The sequence below is a fragment of the Cyprinodon tularosa genome, unplaced genomic scaffold, assembly GCF_016077235.1.
Source record: "Cyprinodon tularosa strain WSP-4 unplaced genomic scaffold, ASM1607723v1 ctg120, whole genome shotgun sequence".
NCBI lineage: Eukaryota > Metazoa > Chordata > Actinopteri > Cyprinodontiformes > Cyprinodontidae > Cyprinodon > Cyprinodon tularosa.
Genome location: NW_024038004.1, coordinates 116,931 through 142,589, shown reverse-complemented (window position 1 = coordinate 142,589; position 25,659 = coordinate 116,931). Strand labels below are relative to the sequence as shown.

At 39.3% G+C, this 25,659-nt stretch overlaps 2 protein-coding genes across 2 annotated transcripts; one reads left to right on the top strand and one right to left on the bottom strand.

Moving 5' to 3' along the window:
* Positions 1-1,121: 1,121 nt before the first annotated feature.
* nrde2 (NRDE-2, necessary for RNA interference, domain containing) lies at positions 1,122-10,731 on the bottom strand. Its single transcript, XM_038272240.1, has 19 exons — positions 10,638-10,731; positions 10,124-10,217; positions 9,797-9,973; positions 9,557-9,697; positions 8,266-8,531; positions 7,906-8,120; positions 7,321-7,545; positions 6,986-7,175; positions 6,773-6,906; positions 5,425-5,545; positions 5,033-5,208; positions 4,764-4,935; positions 4,233-4,453; positions 3,592-4,078; positions 2,697-3,064; positions 2,453-2,592; positions 1,650-1,791; positions 1,487-1,558; positions 1,122-1,396 (listed from the first exon to the last, which is right to left on the bottom strand). Exons 1-19 carry the CDS (start codon positions 10,699-10,701, stop codon positions 1,271-1,273), a joined length of 3,531 nt encoding a protein of 1,176 aa, XP_038128168.1. The 5' UTR covers positions 10,702-10,731; the 3' UTR covers positions 1,122-1,270.
* An 816-nt stretch (positions 10,732-11,547) lies between these two features.
* LOC119774666 (tubulin beta-1 chain-like) lies at positions 11,548-15,807 on the top strand. The gene is made up of 7 exons (XM_038272307.1): positions 11,548-11,698; positions 11,925-12,033; positions 12,389-12,499; positions 13,335-13,579; positions 13,703-14,025; positions 15,160-15,504; positions 15,572-15,807. The coding sequence occupies exons 1-7, from the start codon at positions 11,642-11,644 to the stop codon at positions 15,717-15,719; spliced, it is 1,338 nt and encodes a 445-aa protein (XP_038128235.1). The 5' UTR covers positions 11,548-11,641; the 3' UTR covers positions 15,720-15,807.
* Positions 15,808-25,659: the final 9,852 nt, after the last annotated feature.

Sequence of the window (25,659 nt, the reverse complement as noted above, 5' to 3'; positions counted from 1 at the left end):
TCTTTCCAAGCACTTAGTTGTTCCTTGCTCAGATAAAAAAAAAAGAATGTGGCGCACAATTTAAGCATGCAAAATTGCAATTGAAGAAACCAAAAGGCATCTGGGATGTAGCCTATTTCTGGACAGAATACACCATCATTTAGATATCTGATATCTGACCAAAGCACCATGCTCATAAAAAAAAGCAGAGTAAAGAAAATCTTACAAACTGTTAAGCATGGCGGTGGAGAATTAATGACTTTGGGTTGTATATAACCAGGGGACACTTGAAGACAAACATGGACTATTCTGGTGTCTGCAGCACCTCGGACTAAACCCAAAAGGGGTTCTACAAACTACATTTTTAATTTTCAGGATAACTGCAAGTTTTAAAAAAATGTCAAAAGTTTACCTGGTTTCACAAATAAAATATTTAGTTCTGCCTTCCTTTTTTTTTTTAACCTATCTATTGCATCTCCAGGATTCAGATTTATACAGCTTTTAAGTTTAGTGGCCTTAGTCTTTTTAAGCACTGATCTAGAGAGATGCTTTTTTTAAAAAAAGGTTATAACACATTTCTTTGATATACATCTCACGCGCTTGTTTGGCCACCTTTCTTTCACGGCCACTCGAGAGTGACGGACTATTTTATGTTATGCCTAGTTTTATTCAGGCGGAAGGATACGGTTCTAAGCGTTTAAACTTGCAGCTCTGAGGAGGCTTTGGCATTGCTCTTGAAAGACGTGTTCTGATTGGCTAGCACAAACCCGCATACTCTAATAAAGTTAAGAGGCCTGTGATTGGCTTAGGGAGATCTGCAATGCGTCAAACCACGGCGCGGCAATGAGGCCACTGTCTCTACAGCGTAGTATATAAAAAAAAAAAAAAAAACAGGGGATGATTCGCAGGTAATCTACAGGTGTTGCCTAATAAAGTGGTAAGCCTCAGAGTGAAGGTAACAATAAGTTCTTTCCAACTATATACAACTCTAGAGGGAAATTAAAACATATTTTCCCAACTTAAAATTGAAAGTTTGCAAAGTACAAAGTAAAATAAAATAAAATTAACTACATCTATTCCTGGGTTTTAGGGTATATTATTATTTTCATTTAAGTTAAATTTTAATAAGAGATACCAAAGAAAACATTCAACAAACAAGACATTATCATTTATTTATTATTAATCAAAATAAGTGCACAAAAAAAATGACCAACAAAACCAATTGTATATTGTTAATCTTCAAAGTCTATCTGTAAACGTTTAAAGTTGTTTAAAGAGGTTTGGGGTGTTCTCAGTCTTCCAGCAGTATATCCAGCTCTTCCAAAGGCAGCCTCAGTCGAAGCTCCTTCTCAGTCATCAGATCCACAAACTCCTGCAGGTGCTCAGGGAACAACTGCACCGCATCCATATACAAACCCTGATTAATACAAACAATGTGTTAACATATTAGATAACAGGTTCCCTAATACATAGGTAATTTGAGATCATTTTTTCATGTCTGTTTTACCTTCACCCACGGAATGCTCTGCAAGGCTTTGTAAAAGATTCCTCTGGCTTTATCTGCCTTTCCCTCTGACACCTACAGGGTAACCAAAGCACAAAAAGTTTCCTTTAACATAATTGGATATTTAAATATGCTTTAATATGTTTTGAGGTTTCTATTATCTCACCAGGAAATGAATGTAAATCCTCCACACTAAAGGGCAATGGGCACCCGTCTCTGTTGATGCGGCGCCCTCGAACAGACCTCGGATTCGGTTGCTGAGGCCGTTTTCTGGTAGGATGGGGAGGGCCTCATCCAAGCAGCAAGACCTATGATTGACATTTAAAGATATTTGGATTCAATCTTTTATCAATTTTAACCGTTCAACATTTTTTATCCAAACAGTTATTCTTAAAAAAGAACAAACACTTTTTCCAATTAGTGGTTGTTTCTCTAAGGCCATGTTTTTGGTTTTATTCCTAAAAAGACCACCATGCCTGAAAGTTGGACTTTATATGAGATCAAATACTGCTTTTTATTTTATTTATTTTTTCAACAAAACAAGCTTGTGTCTAACATTTCTCACAACCATCCTAATCGATTCATATAAGCTGTATTACATGTTCTCCAAAACAAGTTATTTTGCATTGACCAAACTATCTGTCTATAATGAGATTGTCCTAGCAATCTTGTTTTGTAGAAACATTTTCTGAACTATTTCCTATTGTTTTGCAGCCAAAAAAAAAAAAGGCTGGTATTTCTGTCTTTTCATGCTCATCTTCTCTTGATTAACTTTTTAAACTGAGGCCAATAGAGTCAGAGGAGAGGCTCTGTTTTTATGGGATGCCTGCTCCTAGGAAGACTGTAAACTGTCTTAAATGTTCTCTTTCTCACAGTACTGCTTTGGTCTTTCAACCTTGGTACTGTGTTAACTTTCATTTGATTGTGTTATGTTGTTGACATACACCCCATCATCCCTTTCAGTCTTACCTCTGAGCTGCATCCACCAGCTGCTTCCTATGTTGTTCAGCAACAATAGCAAACAGACGGGGTACCACGCTGCTGTTGTCTCTGGTTACAGTGTAGAAAAAACGCCGGGCCCGGCCAGCACTATGGTAACGGTTCTCCACCTAAAAAAAAAAAAGAAAAATCACATTTACTTATTGTTTCTGTCCACTGCTTTAATTTAAGCCAGTAAGGATGATGATGTGTGTTTCTTCTTTTAGGAACAGACCTGAATGTATATACTCCACAGGGCGGCGTTGCAGGGCCAGGATGACAGGGCAGAGGTAAGCATCTGTCTCAGTGTTGCCAAAGGACAAACCCCAACATTATTGTTGTATCTTAGCAGCGCCGCCTGTTGCACTGCTATTTCCTCACAATCTGAAGCTAACCGACTGACTAGAAGACGGCTAGTCGTCTCACTGCCGTCTAGCTGCTTTTCAGGCGTTAATGAGCGGTGCAGTTCCTCCATCCTCTCTCTGGCTTGGCTGTAGACTGCAATAGCAGCTTGGATGCTCACTGTTAGATACTGAAACAGAGCATAGCAACCAACCAGACCTCGTAACCTTAGCTCCTTTTCCTGCGGGTCATCTTGAGTTGCTGCAAAAAGAACCCAACTGGTTAGACTTCCAAACAAGGTTTTGACTCGTTTTTTTTTTAAGATACTAGTTCGTCAAACCATCTGTCTGACCTCCGATACTGTGCATGCTGTATTAATAACACACAGCCATCAATATTCAAACCACTGGAAACAAAAGTGAGCACCAAACTGTGCCCTGGTGTCATGTGACACTCTACAGCTATAAGGTCTCAGGTGTGAATGGGGAACAGGTGTGTAAAATTCTCCAACAGTTGTTCACCAGTTCCCCTTGTGGTAAGGGCCTCTTTAAGAATCCAAAAAAAGATGGCGGTGGATAAAAGAAGAAGAATGCAGACATCCTAAATTTCATTTATAACTTTTGATGTCAATGGTTTAGACAGTAATGATAGAGATATTTTGGGGGGCAGCAGGTTGAAAGCTATACAAGCTGTGCACCTACTCTGGTTTGCACCATACTTATATTTCTTTAGTGTTTAATGTAAAGCTAAATATTGTGAGATACAGTAATAAGAAACTAAAAACATACCTTTTTTGTTGAGCTGAGGATTTTGCATGTTTTGCTCCAGAGATGACAGGCTAGAGCTCAGAGACTGTTCAAAGGATCTCCTGGCTTTCAGAATGGAAACCGGGGATATGGTCTGGGAGGATGAGGATGAAGACGATCCTTCTGCTAGCCTGGTCAGCAGCATGACAGCCGGAGATGTTGTGACGTCATTAACTTCTCCCAACTCCTTTACCGTATTCTCCAACTCCAGTTGCGACCACAGGAGGCACAGTTCACACAGAGCTGGACTACTGAGCCCCCTGGTTCCTCCCAAGGCTGTCGCCGTGGTGAACACTTTCCGAGCCTCGTCCAGGTTCCCCAGCAACCATTCAAGGTGAGCGTATTCCCGCCACAGCACCAGCGATGAGCGGTTGTCTGGTTCTTTGAGGAGTCTTTTGGCAACCCGCTTGCTGCGCTTTCCCTGAATGCGAAGGCGCTTTTTGTTGCCGCTGCGCAGACAGTGCAAAACCTAACAATTACAGAAAAATATGTGATTTTTAAATCCATGATTTCTGGAAATAAAGTAGATTTTTAAAAATAAATCTAATAGAGATGATCTTTGCAAAAAGGAACAAAAAGATGAAGTTCAGCTGAAGCTTCGTTCTGCTCTGTTCTATATCTACCTTTAGCTTCTCGTACAGGATCCAGCTGAGTGACAGCACGGCTCGATGGGGAGGAGGAAGGACAGGCTGGAGCATGCTGAACACGTTGGTGACAAACTTCTCGCCCTGCTTCCCAAGCCCCAACCACTTCCTTGTTCCTTGGAGAGTGGTCATATGACCTACAGAATTAATCCCCGTCTCAGGGAGGCTGAAGGAAGTAAGAGGACGCTGAAGCTCAGTACCTGTAACACAGGATTGAAACACATGTTTAATGTAGATGACTACCACCTCCAGCTTTAAAGAGCAATCATGCTTCACTAAACCTTTTTAGCCACAGCAACCTCTTAAAAGTATATAATGAGCAGAACAGCAGAGTCTCTTATTGTTAGGTAGGATTTAAAGATTTCCCTTTTAAATTAAACAGCTGATGTAATTCTGACAGCTTATGATGCCGCTTAATTCATTCAAATAACCCAGATTTACAAAGTATATAAACCCCCCTCACAAATAATTTAAATATTGAGAGCTTATCCAGTTTTCCCTCATCATCACCTTGAGTGAGTAGAGAGAGGTTCTCCAGGAACGTGCTAGGCTGATAGGGGGCAGCGGTGAGCACAGAGTCTACAGGACAGCCCAGGAAAGACAAGAAGCTGAGAAGAAACCGAAGCTGGAGTTCTGGTGATGACAGACAAATGAGGGAAGGGCCGATGTCATCGAACAACACCTGGACATGGAGAAAGGAGGAGGCACAGATTTTAGCATGAGACTAAAACATTTATACCGGAGACATCAAACAACACAGGATACATAGAAAGAAGCACCTGTCTGTCTGGGTCCTCGCAGTCCTCTTCTGATTGGCCTTTAGCTTTGTCCGGTCTCCATGGCAGCCAGTGCAATGCTTCCCGGGATGACTCCACGTCCAACCAGATGGTTCCTCTGGGCAGGCTCCTATCCTTCACCTCCTCTTCATCTTCATCCTCCTCCTCTTCTTCTTCCTCTATGTAAGGAAAAAACAATATATAGACTAAAACATTTAAGGTTTAATTTAAGGATATGAGAACAAGCTCTACTATGTATCACACCAGTATCTTAGAGCTGGAGGGATGCACATGCATCTGTTCTTTTTTTTTTAAATACAAAAAATGTTAAATTATTAGAAAAGCATGTTAAACATTTCCTCAAATTTACTGAGAAATGTCTGTGAGAACTTTACCTGCAGGGGGTTGAACCCATCCTCCTCTCTCTTGTTCGGTCATCCAGGCCTTCCAGCCTCTGGCCCCCACCTCACCGACTCTCGCCTCCCCACTGTCCCAGAATGTCTCAAAGAAATCAACCTGTACCAAATGGAACATTAGGGATCATTTTAAGATTCTATGCCTCTTTTTGTTTTTAAGATATTCCATGAAGGTTGCACCACAGCCACACAATAATTATAGCCACCAACTTGGAAAAACTGATGAAGATTTAATTGGCTGGACTCCTGACAAGGACCCCGCTTTTTACCAAGGAACACAAACTCTTTACCATTATTTTCATGTTAGCCTGCATTATCCATTCCAGAACCATTTTTATGAGGGTTTGTGGTCTTTGTCCTGTTGGTTCATTTATCTGTCTCCAAGTTTCAACTACCCATCTGTTGATTTAAACTTAGAGGTAGTCCTTCTACCTTATAATTCTACAAAACAGCCCCACAGCATGATACTGCCATCACCATGCTTAACCATTGGAATGCATTGGAAGAAATGGAAATCTAGATAAGTCATTTTTTCTTAAAATAAGTGCATTTGTTCTTGGATTTTGCCAATGGAACAAGACAATTTACACTTAAAATAAGAAAAGACAATTGGTTTGTCTTTATCTTATTTTAAGAGTAAAAACACTCACTCCATTGGCAAATCATCTAATTTACCTACTCAAATTAGGGCTAAATACACTTAATTTTAGAAATTTTTACTTATTTCTAGATCATTTTTCCAGTGTGTGTTGTTAGGTTTGAAAACCTCACCTTCAAACATCTCTGTAATGTGGAAAAATATCTCTTAATCTTATTTGACATTAAATATATTCTTTGGGAGGCTTCACTTGGTTGGTCTCCAGATAGGCTGGAAGGCGTCAATATTTAAACAGTTTATACAGTGACATGTTTTCAGTCTAAGAAGATGTAAGACTTGCTTTAGGATTATCTAGAAACTGTGGCTCAGATGTAGCTTTCATGCTCTGATGGACTTGATGGCTTCTTTATTGGTACTGAATGTCCTACTTTACTGTTATTTGAGGCAGGATGTCTTCTTCCAGACCTTAAAAAGGTACTTTGCTCATACAATGCAAGTATTTAAAATGATTAATTATTTAAAATTGCCCACTCCAGAGTAGAAGCGGGTCCAATCTCCCTAAAGGGGCTGGATTTTAGAGACCCGGCTGGGCATTTAGTCTAAAAAAGAGCTTATTTTTGTTGAACAAAAAAGATCAATTCCGTTAAATAATCTCACGAATACATAGAAATTCAGCTAATATTGGATACATTTTCATACTTTTCTCTTGTAGTGTGCTCATGTGCATACCTGCTGCTTCGTGGGAAGGTTTTTCACACTGTCAGGTTTGAAGTAAGTAAAATCCATCATGGCCTGAAAAAGAGAAACGGCCTTCTCAGAGTGACCGGACTGCCGCAGGAAATGACACTGCTGGATGAAGATATCTGGACACAAAATAAAACAAACACCCATGGTCACAATAGTGGAAAAAAAAACACTTAGTCACAGATAGTAATGTTTTACCCAGCATGTCGTCCTCGATTCCAGGCAAAGCTGGGTGAGACACCATGCTGCCGTCTCTCACAGAGCTGAGCGTGCTCAAACACTTTCCATATGATGAGTTGACCTTTGTCACTGTGAAGCTGCTGAAGTAGCTTTGAGTAAAAAGTAGATACTTCTTCCACAAAGGGGCACTGTTTGGGTGGAGGAACACCTAAAATATAGTAAAACTCCAATTAGCATTACCCAAGTGTTTCTACGTCTCTGGAGTTAGACTGATTTGTCTAAAGCTGTCAGTTATTGTAAACAAAAAAAAACAATTAAAAAAAAAAGTAAATGAAACCACAAAATAAACTCACCAGTTTCTTCCATTCTTTAGCCAAAGCGGAGGGTTCCCAAAGCTCCTGGCAGATCCGGAGCCTCTCAAGGTGAAGAGCGATGCAGGTGGGGTTGGTCTCCACGGCTCTGTCTGCAATGCTCAGCTTTTTCTCCAGGATCGCCCTGTAGGAGGACTTACGTCGCTCTGCTAAATCAGCTCCCTGCTGCTCCTCATCCCCTCTAAATGCAGCTGTACTCAACTCATCCTAAGAGGACAGAAGCAGACATTCAGAAGCAGTAGTAAATACATAAAAAACAATACCTTTACATCCACATTTCATCTTTTGCAGGCCTTATCAAACTAAGCCTTTAAGAGCTCCAAAAATTCATTGAAGTGCTGCTTTAAAGCCAGAATAAATGTTGCATTATTACAGAAACTTCTCACAACACAGAAAACAATCAGCTGTCTAAGCAAAATTTGGTTCACTTTCAAATTAGAAGAGTCTTTTGGTGAATATGAATTCCTATTTTAAAACCTGATTTAACAGATTTAATGGAGATCTTCCTAAATTAGTATAATTGGATTCACTTCCATTCAGCTCAAAGCCCAACAATGCCTCCTTTACCTGGTATCTAATGAATTGTATCCACAGCTGTGTGTCTGTTGGCTGCTCTCTGAGCCGCCGGTTAAACTCCTCGGTCCGTCCAATCGCATAACCTGACTTTTCCTCTGTTTCTGTTTCCTGCTTCTGGTCAACCTGCAGTCCCTTCCCCTGCAGCCAGAGGGCAGTGGAGGAATCGTACACGCCTAGGGGATTTACTGATGTCTCTGCTTTGTCACCTGATTTTAAACATTTAAGACGAGAAGAAACAACATTTAAAGCAATATTTTAGTGCCCTTAAGTCTAAATATTTAGCCCGTACTTATATTACAATGAAAACTTCAGTCGGATCTGCTGCAAGTGTCAACATCATTAAACCATTACCTGACTTTCCCATGCTCTCCTGTTCAGCATCACCCAGAGGGAGGAAAGAACTTGAGTTGGTTGCATCACTACTTTCTGGAGTGACAGAAATGACAGAAACGGGAGCCTCACTCCGCAGCAGCTTTCGAGTGGCTACTGAAAAGTATCTTTCATCTTGGTTCCCACTGTTGGCTTTCTTCTTCTTCTTCTTTGTCTCAGATTCCTCCCAGCTGACTCCCTGCCGGAGAAAGTCCAGACCCAAAGTGGAGCTTCCTTTTCTCTTATACCTGAGTGGGGGGGGGGACAGGCACAAATGAGTTGAGAAAGAAGAATGAACTTTAGTTTATAATCTGATAATATTTCATTTCTTCAAATTGACTTTTTAGTTTTAGTTCAGTCTTTGATCGATTTTAGTTGTTGAACATCTGCAGAATTATCCTTCTGGGTAGCTTTGGCAAAAGGATGCTCATTTCCTCTTAAAATGTATGTCTTTTCTATCCACTGTTGCTGAATGCATGCTTGGAATGAGAGATCGCTGCAGAGTCAAGTGATTGTTTACTGTCACCAGATGTTTATCAAATCCTGTGGAGTCAGTGACTCAGTGCAATCAGCCGAGTTTCCTTAGATAGAAAATTTCTAATCAATCTGTCATAATGATTAGACTGAATTGTTTTTAAAAGTGACCCGAGATTAAATGTGTTTTAGATTGCTTCTATGTAAGCTGAATTTAATTTAATGTTTATAGCTGTTAAGAAATGACAAACCAGGTCCAGGAATTTAACATATTTTTATCTATGTTTAATCATTTCTTAAAGCTAGTCCCAGTGCCCCGAATCATGTTATATCAAAGTACATATATTAATGTTCACTATGAATTACAATTTACAGCGTTGACTTTATACATACAGAACTTGAAAAAAAAAAACTATAAGACGGTAGATGTGTCTAGTATATTTACACCCAGATGTACACCAAGCCAAATTCTTTGTAAGTGCAAACCTACTTTGCAATAAATCTGATTCTGTTGTACAGAGAAGGTTGGTGAACAAAACTGGGAAATAGACAACTGGGAAAGGAATGTAATCTGGAAATAAAAATGTTCATCCATGCTTTATTTTGTTTGTTAATATGTGGATCTGAAAATGTTGGAATTGACTTTCAAGAAACATCTTCAGGAAAATGTAGAAAGCAAAATTAAAATGTTAAAACTAAAGAATTTATTTTATATTATGAAGAAGTGTTAGTCACATATTATGGCCACAAGGTGAGAATTAAAGTTCTATTTAATATCTTTGGAGAATGATTGTGCTACCTTGCTACATCTCCTCTGTACAGGGACTTATAAGTCCAATTGGCTGCATCCGGTTTACAGTCCACACAGAATAGATGCTCCGTAGGTGACTGCAGATCATCCAACCAGGAAAAACGAGTTCCTAACAAAACCGGCTGCTCCCTGCATGATCAAACATAAAAAATACATATAAACAAAATGAAAGAAAGTTTTTTCTAAAAAGTTTTTTACTTTTAAAAAAATAGAAATATTTCTACTCACCTTATCCCCTTCTCTTCTTTTATGAGATCGCTGGGATAGATGGTTTCAGAGTCTGACCCATTCTTCTTTTTATGACTTTTCTTCTTTTTCCTCTTTTTTTCACTTTTCTTTTTCTTCTTCCTTGATGGTCCATCACCCCTCTCCTCCTCGTCAGAAGACGCATCATCCTTTTCAACACTGCAAATCAAAGAACAGTCTGTACCTTTCTAATTTTCTATGCAGTATTTCTAGATCTTTGTTGGACTAACAGAATAATTTCAAAGATGTCCCTTAAGAGATATCTTAGAAAGATTGCCTTCTATAATTGGAGAAAAACAAAAATCCTACCTTTCCTCCCTCTGGTTTGGCTTCTCTAAAAACCGATTGTGAAGGGAAAGAGCATCTCCAGTCTGAAAGCTCTTATTGTTAAGCCAGTCTAATTCTGGAAGGAATGAATAAATTGGTTAGATGATTTCAAAACTTCTTGGATCTAACAAATGTAAGCAGCTTAAAACATTTTTAAAGGCACGAAATACCAGTTTGAAAATTATACTCTTAAATATAACGTGTTTTTTTATTATTATTAGTCTCCTAAAAGGTTTATTGCATGTGTAGCTAGGTTCATATCAGAGTTCTTAAATTGACTGAAAATCCTTTCATATTTAATGCAGATTTTTAAAAAGAAACCTCGAGAAGAAACTGGTATTAAATAGATCCGAAGAGAGTTAACACTTAAGTAGTTGAGGCTATGCTGTCTTACGTAGCTTTCACAAAAAATGGAAACTAAATCTAATTCACAGACTAAATGACAATAACTCGGACAAATTGTGTTAAAACATGTTAGCGGGATATGTGAAAGCACCTTTGGATGATGATTCTTCAACTCTGTTTTTCGAGACTTCGGCAAAGGCTGGAAATAGAGCCATATTTAAGCGTCGCACAAATGTCGGAGGTAAATAGTCGCAAAAATATTACGTCATATGACGGGCGTTTCATAGGACTCAAAAATACAAAAAATATATAAACTCATACAAAATAATGCAGGCAAAATCACAGAATACATATGCGCAAAGTTATTATAAATATCGTCTTAAATGGATAAAGCAGCCCATATAATGCAATACAAATCCATTAATAACACAATAATAACGTAAAATACATAGGGAAAATGTTACATAAAAAAACAGTAAAAGAAAAAAATATATATTTGTCTATATATATATATATATATATATATATATATATATATATATATATATATATATATATATATATATATATATATATATATTTTTTTTTTTTACTCTTCACTATTATGGTATTGTTATACATTTATCTAAGGTCCACATCTGTGTGACCATTTTTTCTATAATCTTTTGGCTGCTGTAAACCCAAGAATTTCCCCATTGTGGGACAATAAAGGGATTTTTCTATTCTATTATATTGTATTCTATTTCATTCTATTCTAATTCATTGCTATGGCAATAAATGAACTGGGCATTTTGTTGGAATATGTATTACCTTTTTCCCCTTTCCCTACACATTTACATTCCCCACTACGAAAAGATAAATACAAGGAAAAAACACCAGAGATTTTGGTTTGTTTGGGTTAAATAAAAAAAAAAAAAGCAACGTAACCTGGGACCTGCAGATCCCTCCAATCAAACTTTGTTGGGATTTAAACTAACCAATTAGATGTTGTTTTCAGTTTGATTGAAGTCTGATGTATCCAATCAGATGTACCTAGTAGGTAACCATTGGTAACGTTCCAACCTCCTCTGTTTATATTTATCTACGGGAACTGCAGAGCAGGTAAAACTGGCGCGCAGATCTTTGTGCGAGTAAAGCGTCTTTATCTCAATAAAAATGAGGGAAATTGTCCACCTTCAAGCTGGCCAATGCGGCAACCAGATTGGAGCAAAGGTTAGAACACTTTTATAAGTAAAAGTGAGGTTTACATTTGTAGGGACACTGTCTGAAAAGTTGAATTTAGTTTTTGTGGGCTGCTAAATTAGAGTTAGTCACGTAGCTGTTTGCTAGAAAAGAAAGAAACTATTGCTGTTGGTTTCTTTTACTTTGTATAAGTCTCACTAATGATAAATCAGTTGATTGAGTTTTTTTTTTCATTCTGTGACTTTTGTGACTGTAGTTTTGGGAGGTGATAAGTGATGAGCACGGCATTGATCCAACTGGGGCATACCACGGAGACAGCGACTTGCAGTTAGACCGGATCAATGTGTATTACAACGAGGCATCGGGTTTGTTTCTACTTTGCTTCACTTTCGCATGCTTTTCTGTAAAGAAAAGGAAATACATTTATCGTATTCCATCAGATCGCTTTCATATCGCCAACTTAGAAGTCAATGGTTGCTAAGGAACGGTTTCCATGTCGCCCAAACTCCCCATTGGCTCCCAAACATGTGGGAAATATGAGATGACTGCTTTTGATGGGGAATATATTTAGTTCTCTTACCAATGTGCAGCAATTTGTTTTCATGTAACATCTGAATTGGGATTCTTGACAGTCATGTTGGTTTTTCTTTTGTCAGGCAGATACATAATGTAAGTGTTCTTATGCAATTAATAACTATCCACCCCTGCTTTATGTACCAGGTGGAAAGTATGTCCCCCGCGCTGTGCTGGTGGACCTGGAGCCAGGAACTATGGACTCTGTCCGGTCTGGTCCCTTTGGTCAGGTGTTTAGACCTGATAATTTTGTTTTTGGTGAGTATACCATTGTAAACTTTGTGTTCTGACCTAAAATAAATCTGCTTTATATGACTTTCCCACAAAATTGAACCATTAATTTATCTGACAGAGCCTGCATGTTAATGTGAAGTATAATGTGACTGGATTATCAATTAGGTTGAAAAAATATTTAATTTCAAATTATTAACTTAATAATTTAGTGTTGAATGCTGTGCTAGATAGAACCTGAGCACTTATGCAGGCATTCTATTTGTCAACACAAAGGTTTCTTGCAGACTTTACCCAAAAAGTGAACCTGAGTTCATTTGAGTTTTAAAGATATTGTTGAGGATTTTTGCTGGTTTGTGAAAAGACCCTCCCTCTCGACTTTAAATCCAACCCTGTAACCGTGTCCAAGAGGGAACACCTATTAAACGTGTGTGAGAGCGTGCAGGAGCCCATTTCTCCATGTGCACGCCCTGTTTAAAAGTTGCTGTTTCCATCGCTCAAACAAGCTTAATTTCCAAAAGAAGATTTGCAATTTTTTCACTATGTCAGACTCACCACCGGTAAGTGGAAATTGGGGCGAGCAAGTAGGTAGGCCTTACGTAAACATATCATCAGAATGATTGACAGTTCGGAAGACCACTTATTTTGATGATCCACCCGGAAAAAGAACATCCTCCACTACACCTTAAGTAATATAAAAAAGATGTATTCATATAAAATATCAATCTTTTCACAGTTGACCTCACCTATGTCTATCAGCTGCTGAATTTATCTCTCAATAAAGAATTTGACTTATAATAAAGTAAGCTGACTTTTTCTCTTTTTTTTTTTTCCTTTTGCATGATGTATTGATTTGTAACAGGCCAGAGTGGTGCGGGTAATAACTGGGCTAAAGGCCACTACACTGAAGGAGCTGAGCTGGTGGACTCGGTCCTGGATGTGGTGAGGAAAGAGTCGGAGAGCTGCGACTGCCTGCAGGGCTTCCAGCTGACTCACTCCCTTGGAGGAGGCACTGGATCTGGCATGGGAACGCTTCTAATCAGCAAGATCAGAGAGGAGTACCCAGACCGCATCATGAACACTTTCAGCGTTGTGCCATCGCCTAAGGTTTATATCCTGCATTCAAATATGTCCTGATATGAAGCTTTGCCCTACAGCTGCTTCCTTCAAATCTTAACCTCGGTTCCATTGTCCTCTTTGTGTCGTCTTTTATTCCTCTTTCTGTGGCAGGTTTCAGACACTGTGGTGGAGCCCTATAATGCCACCCTGTCTGTCCACCAGCTGGTTGAGAACACTGATGAGACCTACTGCATTGACAACGAGGCCCTGTATGACATCTGCTTCCGTACATTGAAGCTCACCACACCCACCTACGGTGATCTGAACCACCTGGTTTCAGCCACCATGAGTGGCGTAACCACCTGTCTGCGCTTCCCTGGCCAGCTTAACGCCGATCTGAGGAAACTCGCTGTCAACATGGTGCCGTTCCCTAGGTTACACTTCTTCATGCCAGGCTTTGCCCCCCTGACGAGCCGTGGCAGCCAGCAGTACAGGTGAGGAGGCCATCTCACCATTAGGGTTGGGCTTTAATTTGAACAATTCCGGTTCTTATTGATTCCGGTTCCTGTAAGAAGAATCGTAAAAGTTTGCATGTTATAAATAAACTGGCTAATCAGAGTTCTGTCTGGATGAAATGGTCTGAACTTGTCAATAAAATTCCTTTAACGTCCAAATTAGTTTGAGTGTTAATATAAATTATCATATAGTTATTTTCAACCAATATATAAATATTAAACCTATTAACTTTAATATATATTATGGATTTTCCCAGAGTTGCATTTTCACTTTGAGCTTCAGTCTCTAAAACTTCATTAAAACACTTTAGATATATCAAGTATTTTAAAATATTTTTATTTACCTGATTTTAATTATGGTGTGGTGCTAGGTTGAGTTTCTGAGATGGAGAAAAAAGCAAGAAAGCAGGGTTTATCTCCTCAGCCTCATTTACTTAGTTCCACTTAACTGATTGTGAAAGTATTGGTGTTTGCTTTTTGTGGAAAGATGAACAATCAGATTTCGCACTCTGTTGTTCAGTTAGAAGGTTTTATCATATGAAACACATTCCAAATGAACTGTGCTAAATAGCTTTTTACTCTATTCAGATCATGGAGGAAACAGGGTGGGTATCTTTTAAGAGGTAAAGTAGGAGGAAGAAAGTATAAAAAAGGCTCCACTCTCCCTCTAGAAGCCGTGTTATGATTTAAGAGGAGGAATTTCTGCAGGAAGATCCATCTTAGCACAACACTGTTGCAGCAGGTCAAAGATCAGGCTCTCATGTTGTGTTCAGTGGTGTTGAGTCATGTCAGCAATGCGGCATTCTTTGCATTATATAATTCCATTGCTATTGTGGCAGGTAGCCAGCTGGTCATTTCTTTAATTAAATGGAAACATTTTTGAATTCTGAAGCACAGACAGAAGGTTATCCACATACTCCTGTGGATTCATCTTTGCTGATATTGGGCACCTTCTATTTTACATCTGCGGAATAGGCATTGAAAATAAAATGTTAACAATTCCAGGAGAATTGAAAAGTTGATCAATGCTTAACCCTACCCACCATCCACCATATTAAAGTCGGTCCCACACCTTAAAAAAATTAACTTACATTTTCCTTTTATGTTTTCTAGGGCGCTGACGGTTCCCGAGCTCACCTTGCAGATGTTCGACGCCAAAAACATGATGGCAGCCTGTGATCCACGGCATGGCCGTTACCTCACAGTCGCTGCCATCTTCCGAGGCCGCATGTCCATGAAGGAAGTGGATGAGCAGATGCTGAACGTGCAAAACAAAAACAGCAGCTACTTTGTAGAGTGGATCCCCAACAACGTTAAGACGGCAGTCTGTGACATCCCGCCACGCGGCCTCAAGATGGCCGCCACTTTCATTGGGAACAGCACAGCCATTCAGGAGCTGTTCAAGCGCATCTCAGAGCAGTTTACTGCCATGTTCCGCCGCAAGGCTTTTCTTCACTGGTGAGTAGAACACAGAAGCACCGCTGTGTTAAGGCCTGGCGTGGATACTGAAGTTGTCTTGTCACAGGTACACCGGTGAGGGCATGGACGAGATGGAGTTCACTGAGGCCGAGAGCAACATGAACGACCTGGTGTCCGAGTATCAGCAGTACCAGGAGGCCACCGCTGAGGAGGAGGGAGAGTTTGAAGAAGAGGGTGAAGAAGAACTGGCCTGAACAGCCATCCTGTTCGTTTTTCCTCCAACTCAACAGTTAAAATCCGACGATAATTTATAATTCTAGCCAATTAAATTGATCTTAACATTTTGCTTCATCCAAGTTTCTGTCCCACTAGAAGTGATATGCATAGATACCTGTATTTAAATCTTAACTGTTTTTGCTTAACAGGTATTTTTACCTATGAGCTGTTTTTATTGGCTTATATGTTATCTCAAAAATTTTCCAAGAAAGTTTGAGTTTTTCTGCGTGTTTTCTCATTCAGGCTGACATTGACCAAAACCATAATTTTCTTCTAAGCTGCTAGTTCTGTTTTTTTATAACTATCTTTGCTGATATCTGTTAACTTTTATTTTTCCATGTTATAGTATGGTTTCATTTATTGCTCTATAAATGAAAATGACTGTTGTTCCACTTTAATCAATTGCTGCTTTTTCTGCTCTGTTCATAGATGTATGATTAAATGTCTCATGGTTATTTAATACATATAAGTTATGAGGCGTTATTTAAAGAGTTTGTCCCGAGTGATCTCTTTTCAGGAAAAAGAAACGAAGAGCTAGAGCTTCAAGGTGCATACACAGAGTGCCTATCTTTAACAGATGCAAGTTCCGAATTCATGAACAGAAACTGAGCTTTTACTGTTATATAAAGCTGGTTCATAATTCAAATTGGACCATTAAACATACCAGGAATATGTTGTCTTTAAATGAAACTAAACTCTGGTTTCTAAATTAATATTAAATAAATTTTAAAAATTCTGTTATTAAAGGAAAACCTGTAGTTTAAAAGTGGAAAGAAATCCTCTTTTTTGCCTGATATCAGCTGTGGAGACAGCAATAGAGCTGTCTCCAGTAAAATGTTGCCGTCTCCTCCCTGAGTTCCACACCTGACACTGATTGCTTGTGTTCCTGCTGAACCTGCTCTTGAGGGTGGTGGCTTCCAGCAGCGGTAACCGTTAAAGCATGTGATCACCATTGCCTGCCAGCACCTCTAAGCTAAACATGCATGTGAAAAACATGGGGTGGGACACCATGCTACCATCTCTCAAAGCTGAGTCCTTTGAATCACTTTCCATATAAAGCATTGACCATCGCTGAAGTAGCTCTGCGTAAAATAGATCTGCAACTCTGGAGTTAGCATGAGTTGTTTTTAGTTTATTTTTGTTTTTGGAATATTGACCTGTGCTTCTTCACATCACCTCTAAATGTAGCTGCACTTGGCTCATCCTGAAGGAGAGAATGAAGTTTAGACACAGTCCTAAAAAATCTATACCTTCATAACCTGGCTTCATAATTTGCAGGAATTATTAGGTTAAACTTTTAAAGTTCCATGCTTCATGGAGGTTTTGCTTTATAGCAAGACCACCAATTGAAATATTTAGCAAACTTCTCACAACAACAAGGGAAGAAAAATCTGCCATCTAGCAACTTATGGTTCCTTTTTTTTTTCAATCGCAGCCTTTTTTTTTTTTTTTTTTATTATTCCTTCTTATTTGAACACCTGATTTTTTTTTTCTTCTAGATTTTATGGAAAACTTTCTAATTTCTATAACTGAATTCACTTCAATTTAGCTCAAAGCTTGGCAAGGCCTTTTGCAAACAAGCTGTATCCACATCTGTGCATTTCCTGGCTGCTACCTAAGCCACCGGCTTGATGCCACGTTTCTTTCAACTACACACCCTGGCTGCGTCTGAAATCATCTAATCTGTAAGAACTCTTTAGTCAAAGAATGTAGGAAAAGGGGCCAGTGCTTCCTATCAGCTCCTTCAGAATAGTGAACTTGTCAGGTTCCTTACAAGTCCTAAGGATCTATAAGGAATCCCACAATCCTTTGCATGACATGATGATGAAGGATAGCACACCTCACAGAAATAAACAAACATGTCTGGAGAGAAGAGAGTACTATAAGTAGTGAAATTTCTTCATGTGTGACACGTGTACACACCTTCATATGTTTTAGTTTGTGTAATTGAGAGTTCAGCTGTTCACAAGCATGTTTGTTTTGTTTTTTTTGCAAATCTATTCCAGAAGGTTGTAGTCCGAGATACAGAATGACTAGCATCACCAACTTGCCTTTCTGTTGTCTAATGATCATCCGTGAGACTAAAGGCTGTCTGGAATCAGCACATAGGAACAGGCTATCTCAAAGAGTTTAAGAAAAATAAATTATTTCTTTATGCCATATGCAACTGTATAAATTTTTCTATGCTTTGGGTTTTATAATAGAGCTCAAGTAGTTTTTTTACATTTGTGTAACTTTTTTTTATGTTGTATTTTCTGGAAGGCTGTTCTAATTTGAAAAAGATAATTTGTGTGAAGGCTTTCTAGATCCAGCACAGCAGTCTGGAGGTCCTTTCCTACCCTGGGTAGCTTTCTGACCGTGAAAGGTAAAGGCAAAGAAGGTAGGCACAGGAGGTATGAACAACAATCTGAGGAGCTTCAGTGTCCTACTTCTGGTTGACATGCAGTCAATTTCCCTGAAGGCAAGAGACAGTTGAGGAATCAGACATGCCATAGAGATTTAATGGCATCGTTGTCACCTGAATTTAAATGTTTAAGATTAGAAGAAACAACATTTATAAAGATATTGTACTACCTGTCAGTCTTAATAGGTGGCCCTTACGTTGTTGTGGTATAGTAATAAATGCTTCACTTGAATCTTATATATCAACACAGTGAATGCGGTACTGTTTAGACTCAGACTAAACGTTATTTATCCCTTAGGATTACTCTTTCAGGGAAATTCTGGTTTCAGTCGCTTATATAGAGTACAAAAAGTTAAAGCAAAATGTCACTAAAGATATAAATACAACAGACAATATAAAAAGAGTGTATATGGTACAAAAGAACATAAAAAAGTTGTAATGTCCTGGAATATGTTTCCTTTAGATATAAAAATATCTGACCAGCAGAGAGCTAAGGAAAGACTACACAGTAGTCTGTTTGGATTATTGCACTTGTTTTATTGCATGTTTAGCGTCTAACTTCGCATTTTTTTGTTTTATTCCATCCATCCATCTTCCTCCGCTTATCCGGGGTCGGGTCGCGGGGGCAGCAGCTTAAGAAGGGAGGCCCAGACTTCCCTCTCCCCAGCCAATTCTTCCAGCTCTTCAGGAGGAACCCCAAGGCGTTCCCAGGCCAGCCGAGAAACATAGTCTCTCCAGCGTGTCCTGGGTCTTCCCCGGGGCCTCCCCCCGGTGGGACGTGCCCGGAACACCTCACCAGGGAGGCGTCCAGGAGGCATCCTAAACAGATGCCCAAGCAGGGGCGGATCTAGAAAAATATTTATGGGGTGGCAAGAGGGGGGCAGGAATTTTTTAGGGGTGGCAACATATGGCATTTGTTTACACTGAATTTAATCACAGTTATCACAGTTTGGTGAGAATAGTATGTACAGTACTAATGTTTCATGTGAAAAAGTTCATATTAATAATGTTGGAGCTATTTATTCTTTATTTCTTTATTTATTTGAATTGTGTTAATTTCTAAACTTATATATTTTTTGTATTATTTACAGACTTAATTTATAGGTTAATTGTTGCATTTTTGTGCATCTATTTTTTGTTGTTTTATTATTTTTCTTTATTTTATGTAAAACAGGAAGAAATGTGGGCGGTCCACTTTCTATAATTGTAGGAGCCTGGTAAGGACCAGCAGGCATTTGGGTTAGGGGCCTATGGGTTTTTACCAGTGCAAGAGAGGTGACAGAGCAAGGAAAGTGTGAACTCTGTAATGTGACAAAATATAGGAAATAAATCAACAAAACATCTACAAGTTTGGACTTCCACTTCTTTTGCCTGCGTCAAGAAAACGTGACCCCAGTGCCTATAGTGGCTTATTGGAATTTTATTGGAAGTTTGGTTTGACAAACAATTGCCACTACACTCAAGTAAAAACCCACCTGTGGATCAAGTAAAAACACCCTGTGGAACAAGTAAGGAACCAGCCCATGGACTAAAAGGAATACCTCATCAATCAACATGCTGGATTTATGGATCTCAAGGATTCCCTTCAAACAAAAGGTTTTGGATCATCTTTGATTAAATCAAGCGACTTGATGCGTCAGACTTGGATGGACATGTCACTCATTCATCAAGCTGGTATGTGACAATATTGTTCAAGCTATAAAGGAAAATAGTGAAACTAATGGAGTTTAAGACATTATTTCACTCCAAAGACTGATGAGATGAGTCTGATGTGACAAATTGATGCGTAATTGGATCAAGCCGTGAGCCGACGCCCAACATGGAAATGTTTGTTCACAAGAATCAATCTCTTTAAACAAAGAGATACGTTTGTGCTTTTCCTTGTGGATTATTCGTGGACTATGACGCTTTAAATGTTTGAAATGATTCAAAGAATCTGCAAAAATGTCTGATGTAAAGAGCAAAGAGGATGACACCCAGACGTCACAAAACAAAAGAACCATCAAATTTACACAAAAGGGTTTGGAGTTTTATATAAAAACATGTCAAGAAAAACGAAGTTTAAAGTGTAAACAAGCTTCAAAATGTATGGAGAAAATCTCTGCATTAATGAGCTCACAAGAAAATGTTAAGAAAGTGGCTTCTGACTTTGCAAAGTTTATTAAATGCTATCAAGAAGCAACTGATTTACACGAATCACTTTTAGGTTTGCCGTTGCCAGAAGAAGAAGTAAAAAGACAAACTGTGTACAGGTGCTGGTCATAAAATTAGAATATCATGAAAAAGTAGATTGATTTCAGTAATTCCATTTAAAAAGTGAAACTTGTATATTATATTCATACATTACATACAAACTCATATATTTCAGATGTTTATTTTGTTTAATTTTGATGATTACAAATGACAACAAATGAAAATCTCAAATTCATCATATCAGAAAATTAGAATATTGTGAAAAGGTTCAAAATTGATGGCCCCTGGTGCCACACTCTAATCAGCTAATTAACTCAAACCACCTGCAAAAGCCTTTAAATGGTCTTTCAGTCTAGTTCTATAGGCTACACAATCATGGGGAAGACTGCTGACTTGACAGTTGTCCAAAAGACGACCATCGACACCTTGCACAAGGAGGGCAAGACACAAAAGGTCATCGCTAAAGAGGCTGGCTGTTCACAGAGCTCAGTGTCCAAGCACATTAATAGAGAGGCGAAGGGAAGGAAAAGATGTGGTCGAAAAAAGTGTACAAGCAAGAGAGATAACCGCACCCTGGAGAGGATTGTGAAACAAAACCCCTTCAAAAATGTGGGGGAGATTCACAAAGAGTGGACTGCAGCTGGAGTGAGTGCTTCAAGAACCACCACACACAGACGTATGAAAGACATGGGTTTCTGCTGTCGCATTCCTTGTGTCAAGCCACTCTTGAACCACAGACAGCGTCAGAAGCGTCTTGCCTGGGCTAAAGAGAAACAGGACTGGACTGCTGGTGAGTGGTCCAAAGTCATGTTCTCTGATGAAAGTAAATTTTGCATTTCCTTTGGAAATCAAGGTCCCAGAGTCTGGAGGAAAAGAAGAGAGGCACTTCATCCACGTTGCTTGAAGTCCAGTGTAAAGTTTCCACAGTCAGTGATGGTTTGGGGTGCCATGTCATCTGCTGGTGTTGGTCCATTGTGTTTTCTGAGGTCCAGGGTCAACGCAGCCACATACCAGGAAGTTTTAGAGCACTTCATGCTTCCTGCAGCTGACCAACTTTTTGGAGATGCAGATTTCATTTTCCAACAGGACTTGGCACCTGCACACAGTGCCAAAGCTACCAGTACCTGGTTGAAGGACCATGGTATCCCTGTTCTTAATTGGCCAGCAAACTCTCCTGACCTTAACCCCATAGAAAATCTATGGGGTATTGTGAAGAAGAAGATGCAATACACCAGACCCAACAATTCAGAAGAGCTAAAAGCCACTATTAGAGCAACCTGGGCTATCATAACACCTGAGCAGTGCCACAGACTGATCGACTCCATGCCACGCCGCATTGCTGCAGTAATACAGGCCAAAGGAGGCCCAACTAAATACTGAGTGCTGTACATGCTCATACTTTTCATGTTCATACTTTTCAGTTGGCCAACATTTCTATAAATCCTTTGTTTTTATTGGTCTTCAGTAATATTCTAATTTTCTGATATGATGAATTTGAGATTTTCATTTGTTGTCATTTGTAATCATCAAAATTAAACAAAATAAACATCTGAAATATATGAGTTTGTATGTAATGTATGAATATAATATACAAGTTTCACTTTTTAAATGGAATTACTGAAATCAATCTACTTTTTCATGATATTCTAATTTTATGACCAGCACCTGTATTTTCAGTCCAAGGTGACGACTTTCTCTGATTTTGTGGACAATGTAAAGGTTTGGTTGACAGAAGCAGGAGATCCATATATGGAACAGAAAAACTATGTTGATGATCAGGTTGTTGAAGATCCTGATGAAATAAATCCTGAAGACAGTGTTTCTAATATTACAAGCATAAAGCCACGTTCAAAAACATCTTCACAGCAGTCTCGGGCTTCATCCACCTCTTCTGCACGCATTAAAGCTGCGGCTGAAAAGGCAGCGCTGATGGAGAGACTCGCCGCGTTGGACAGAAAACATCTGATCGAAGCTCAAGAGGAAAACCTGAGAAAAGAAAAGGAAAAGTTAGACCTGGAAACAGAGTTGGCAGCAACTAACGCAAAACTTAATGTATTAAAAATAAATTCAGTTGCTAGTTCTAAACAATCTGATGGGATGAACTCTTATTTTGAAAGAGCCCAAGGAAAGCACACGCCCCTGCTAAATCCTCTCGCTGATGAGTTTGTTCTGAAAGAAAAAGAAAAGTCTTCATCCAACTTCCCTGTTGTCAGACTTAAACAAGGAGAGAGACAACTTCAAATGGATCAGATGAGAGTTAAAGTTGATTCTTCAACTCAAGCAACAGAGCAGACGCAACTTCAATCTCCTCCTTTGACTGAGAACTGTCAGAATGATATTGTAAACATCATGCAAAGACAAAATGACATTGCAGCCTTACTAGTAAAACAAAACTTATCGTCTGTTCTCCCATCCAGAAACATCCCTGTGTTTGATGGGGACCCCCTACAGTACAGATCATTTATGAATGCCTTTGAGAATGGAGTGGAGGCTAAAACTGACAACTGCAGCGACTGTTTGCACTTCCTAGAGCAGTTCACCAGGGGGCAGCCTAAAGATCTCGTGCATAGTTGTCAACACTTAGCTTCTGAGGAAGGTTATTCCAAAGCCAAATATCTTCTTGAAGAACATTTTGGAAATGAAAATAAAATAACTTCTGCGTATATGGAGAAGATTATGAGTTGGACACCAATAAAAGGGGATGATGTGAAAAGTCTACAATCATTCTCTCTTTTTCTTCAAGGTTGTTCAAATCTGACACAACAAATTGTTTACATGAAGGAGTTGGATTTACCTTCAAATATGAGAACAATTGTCCTGAAACTTCCATATAAACTGAGGGAAAAATGGAGAGTTACTGCTTATGAGCTACAGGAGCAAACTGGTCACCGAGCGTTGTTTACTGATCTGGTTGCTTTCATAACAAAGGAAGTAAAAGTAGCATCAGATCCAGTGTTTGGCAATATCCAAGACCCACCAACAGGGAACAACTCCAAAGTTCCAAGTTACAGCAAGCAAAGAAAAAAGGGAAGCAGTTTTGCCACTAATGTCAGCACAATTCCAGAAGCCAGAACTCACTCAACTGAAAACAGGACCAAGTCTACTGTTCTTCACAGCTGCTTGTTTTGTTTACAAAGAAATCATCTACTGGAAAACTGCGTGCAGTTTAAAGCTAAAATGCATCGGGACAAGTTGACTTTCATTAAACAAAAGGGGATTTGTTTCGGTTGTCTGAAAGTTGGTCACACAAGCAAAGACTGCAGGAGTCGTTTGGATTGCAATGTGTGTCACCAAAAGCATCCAGGGGTTCTTCACATACAACAAAAGGAGCCAGGAGCCTCTTCAGAACAAAGCCAACAGACAACAAGTTCTCATGTCAACTTCTCAACTGCAACCACCCAGACGTGTGGGCATATTGGGGCTGGTCATGATGATAATGCTGTTTTTTCTATTGTTGCAGTTAAAGTTAAAAGTCAAAAGAGCAACAAAGTTGTGCAAACTTATGCATTTCTTGATCCAGGAAGTTCAGGTACGTTCTGTACAGAAACTCTGGCAAAAAGTCTGAACATAAAGGGCAAAAGAACAAATATTATGCTGAGAACAATGAGTCAAAATAAGATTGTTAATGTACAAGTTTTGTCTGGTTTGGAAATCTCTGAATTGGAAACAAATGATTTCATAGAGCTACCAGATGTTTTGACTCAAAGTACCATGCCAGTTTCTACATTGAATATTCCCCAGCAAAAGGACATTGATCAGTGGCCTCATCTTAAACCTGTTAAGCTTCATAGCATCAATGCAGATGTGGAACTACTGATAGGAACTGATGCTTCAAATGTTTTAGAGCCCTGGGAGGTGATCAACAGTGTAGATGGTGGGCCTTATGCTGTAAAAACTAAAGTTGGCTGGGTCATAAATGGTCCCCTGCACACTAGAAGCCACAGCAAAAATAGAAATGTTTGCACTGCTGTGACAGCCAACAGGATCTCTGTTGAGCATCTTGAAGAAATGCTGATCAAACAGTACAATCATGATTTTAACGAAAGATCATCAGAGGAGAAAACTGAAATGTCTAGAGAGGATTTGCATTTCATGAACATTGTCAATAACTCTACAAAACTTATTAAAGGTCATTATAATATTGACTTACCTTTCAGGAGTGAAAGCCCCTGCTTTCCAAATAACATCTGTGTTGCAGAGCAGCGCCTCCAGAGCCTCAGAAGGAGATTTGAAAAGGATGCTGAGTACAAGGAGGAATACACTGCATGTGTAAACAACATGATGCAGCAAGGACATGCTGAGGCTGTACCAGCAGAGGACCTACAGAAAGGTAATGGACAACTGTGGTACATTCCTCATCATGGAGTGCATCATCCCACAAAAGGAAAGTTGAGAGTTGTATTTGATTGTGGATCAACCTATAAAGGAGCATCACTGAACAGTCAGCTTTTACAGGGACCTGACCTCACAAACTCTCTGGTTGGAGTTCTCATTAGATTTAGAAAAGAGCCTGTTGCACTAATGGCTGACATTAATGCCATGTTTCACCAAGTTTATGTCTCTGAAAAACATGTCAACTTCCTCCGTTTCCTGTGGTGGCATCATGGTAACACATCAAAACCTGCACAGGAGTTCAGGATGTTGGTTCATTTGTTTGGAGCAGTGTCTTCACCCAGCTGTGCAAATTATGCTCTGCAAAGAACTGCTGATGATAACGCACAACAGTTTCCAGCTGAAGTGGTTGATACTATCAAAAATAACTTTTATGTGGATGACTGTTTAAAATCTGTTCCCACAGAAGAAGATGCAATTCACATGGTGAAGAGGCTGACGGACCTCTGCTCTAAGGGAGGATTCGTGCTCTCAAAATGGGTAAGCAACAGTCGCACAGTGCTCATGTCCATTCCAGAGGAAAGGAAAGCAAAAGAAATGAAGAATCTGGATTTGGACACAGATGAACTTCCGGTCGAGAGAGTACTGGGTTTACAGTGGAGCATCGAAACAGATGAGTTCAAGTTCAGAACCTCTGTGCAGGACCGCCCACAGACCAGAAGGGGCATCTTGTCTGTGGTTAGTTCACTATATGATCCCTTGGGAATCCTAGCTCCCTTCAGTATGCCAGCTAAACTGCTGCTACAAGAACTTTGTCGACAAAACTTGAAGTGGGATGAAGTTATTCCCCATTCTCTTTGTAGGAAGTGGCTCGACTGGCTGGAGGACCTCCAGCTGATCTCCAGTTTTAAGGTGGATCGTTGCATCAAACCAAGCTGCATCAGGAAACCAGACAAAGCACAACTTCATCATTTCTCTGACGCAAGTCA

Excerpts from the sequence above, each read along its gene's own strand:
- nrde2 (XM_038272240.1), bottom strand. The coding sequence starts at position 10,701 with ATGGCTCTATTTCCAGCCTTTGCCGAAGTCTCGAAAAACAGAGTTGAA. Across the intron at positions 9,974-10,123 it reads CCAAACCAGAGGGAGGAAAG|TGTTGAAAAGGATGATGCGT; the intron begins GTAGGATTTTTG and ends TTTGATTTGCAG. Across the intron at positions 7,176-7,320 it reads CTAAAGAATGGAAGAAACTG|GTGTTCCTCCACCCAAACAG; the intron begins GTGAGTTTATTT and ends ACTATATTTTAG.
- LOC119774666 (XM_038272307.1), top strand. The coding sequence starts at position 11,642 with ATGAGGGAAATTGTCCACCTTCAAGCTGGCCAATGCGGCAACCAGATT. Across the intron at positions 12,500-13,334 it reads ACCTGATAATTTTGTTTTTG|GCCAGAGTGGTGCGGGTAAT; the intron begins GTGAGTATACCA and ends GATTTGTAACAG. Across the intron at positions 14,026-15,159 it reads CGTGGCAGCCAGCAGTACAG|GGCGCTGACGGTTCCCGAGC; the intron begins GTGAGGAGGCCA and ends TATGTTTTCTAG.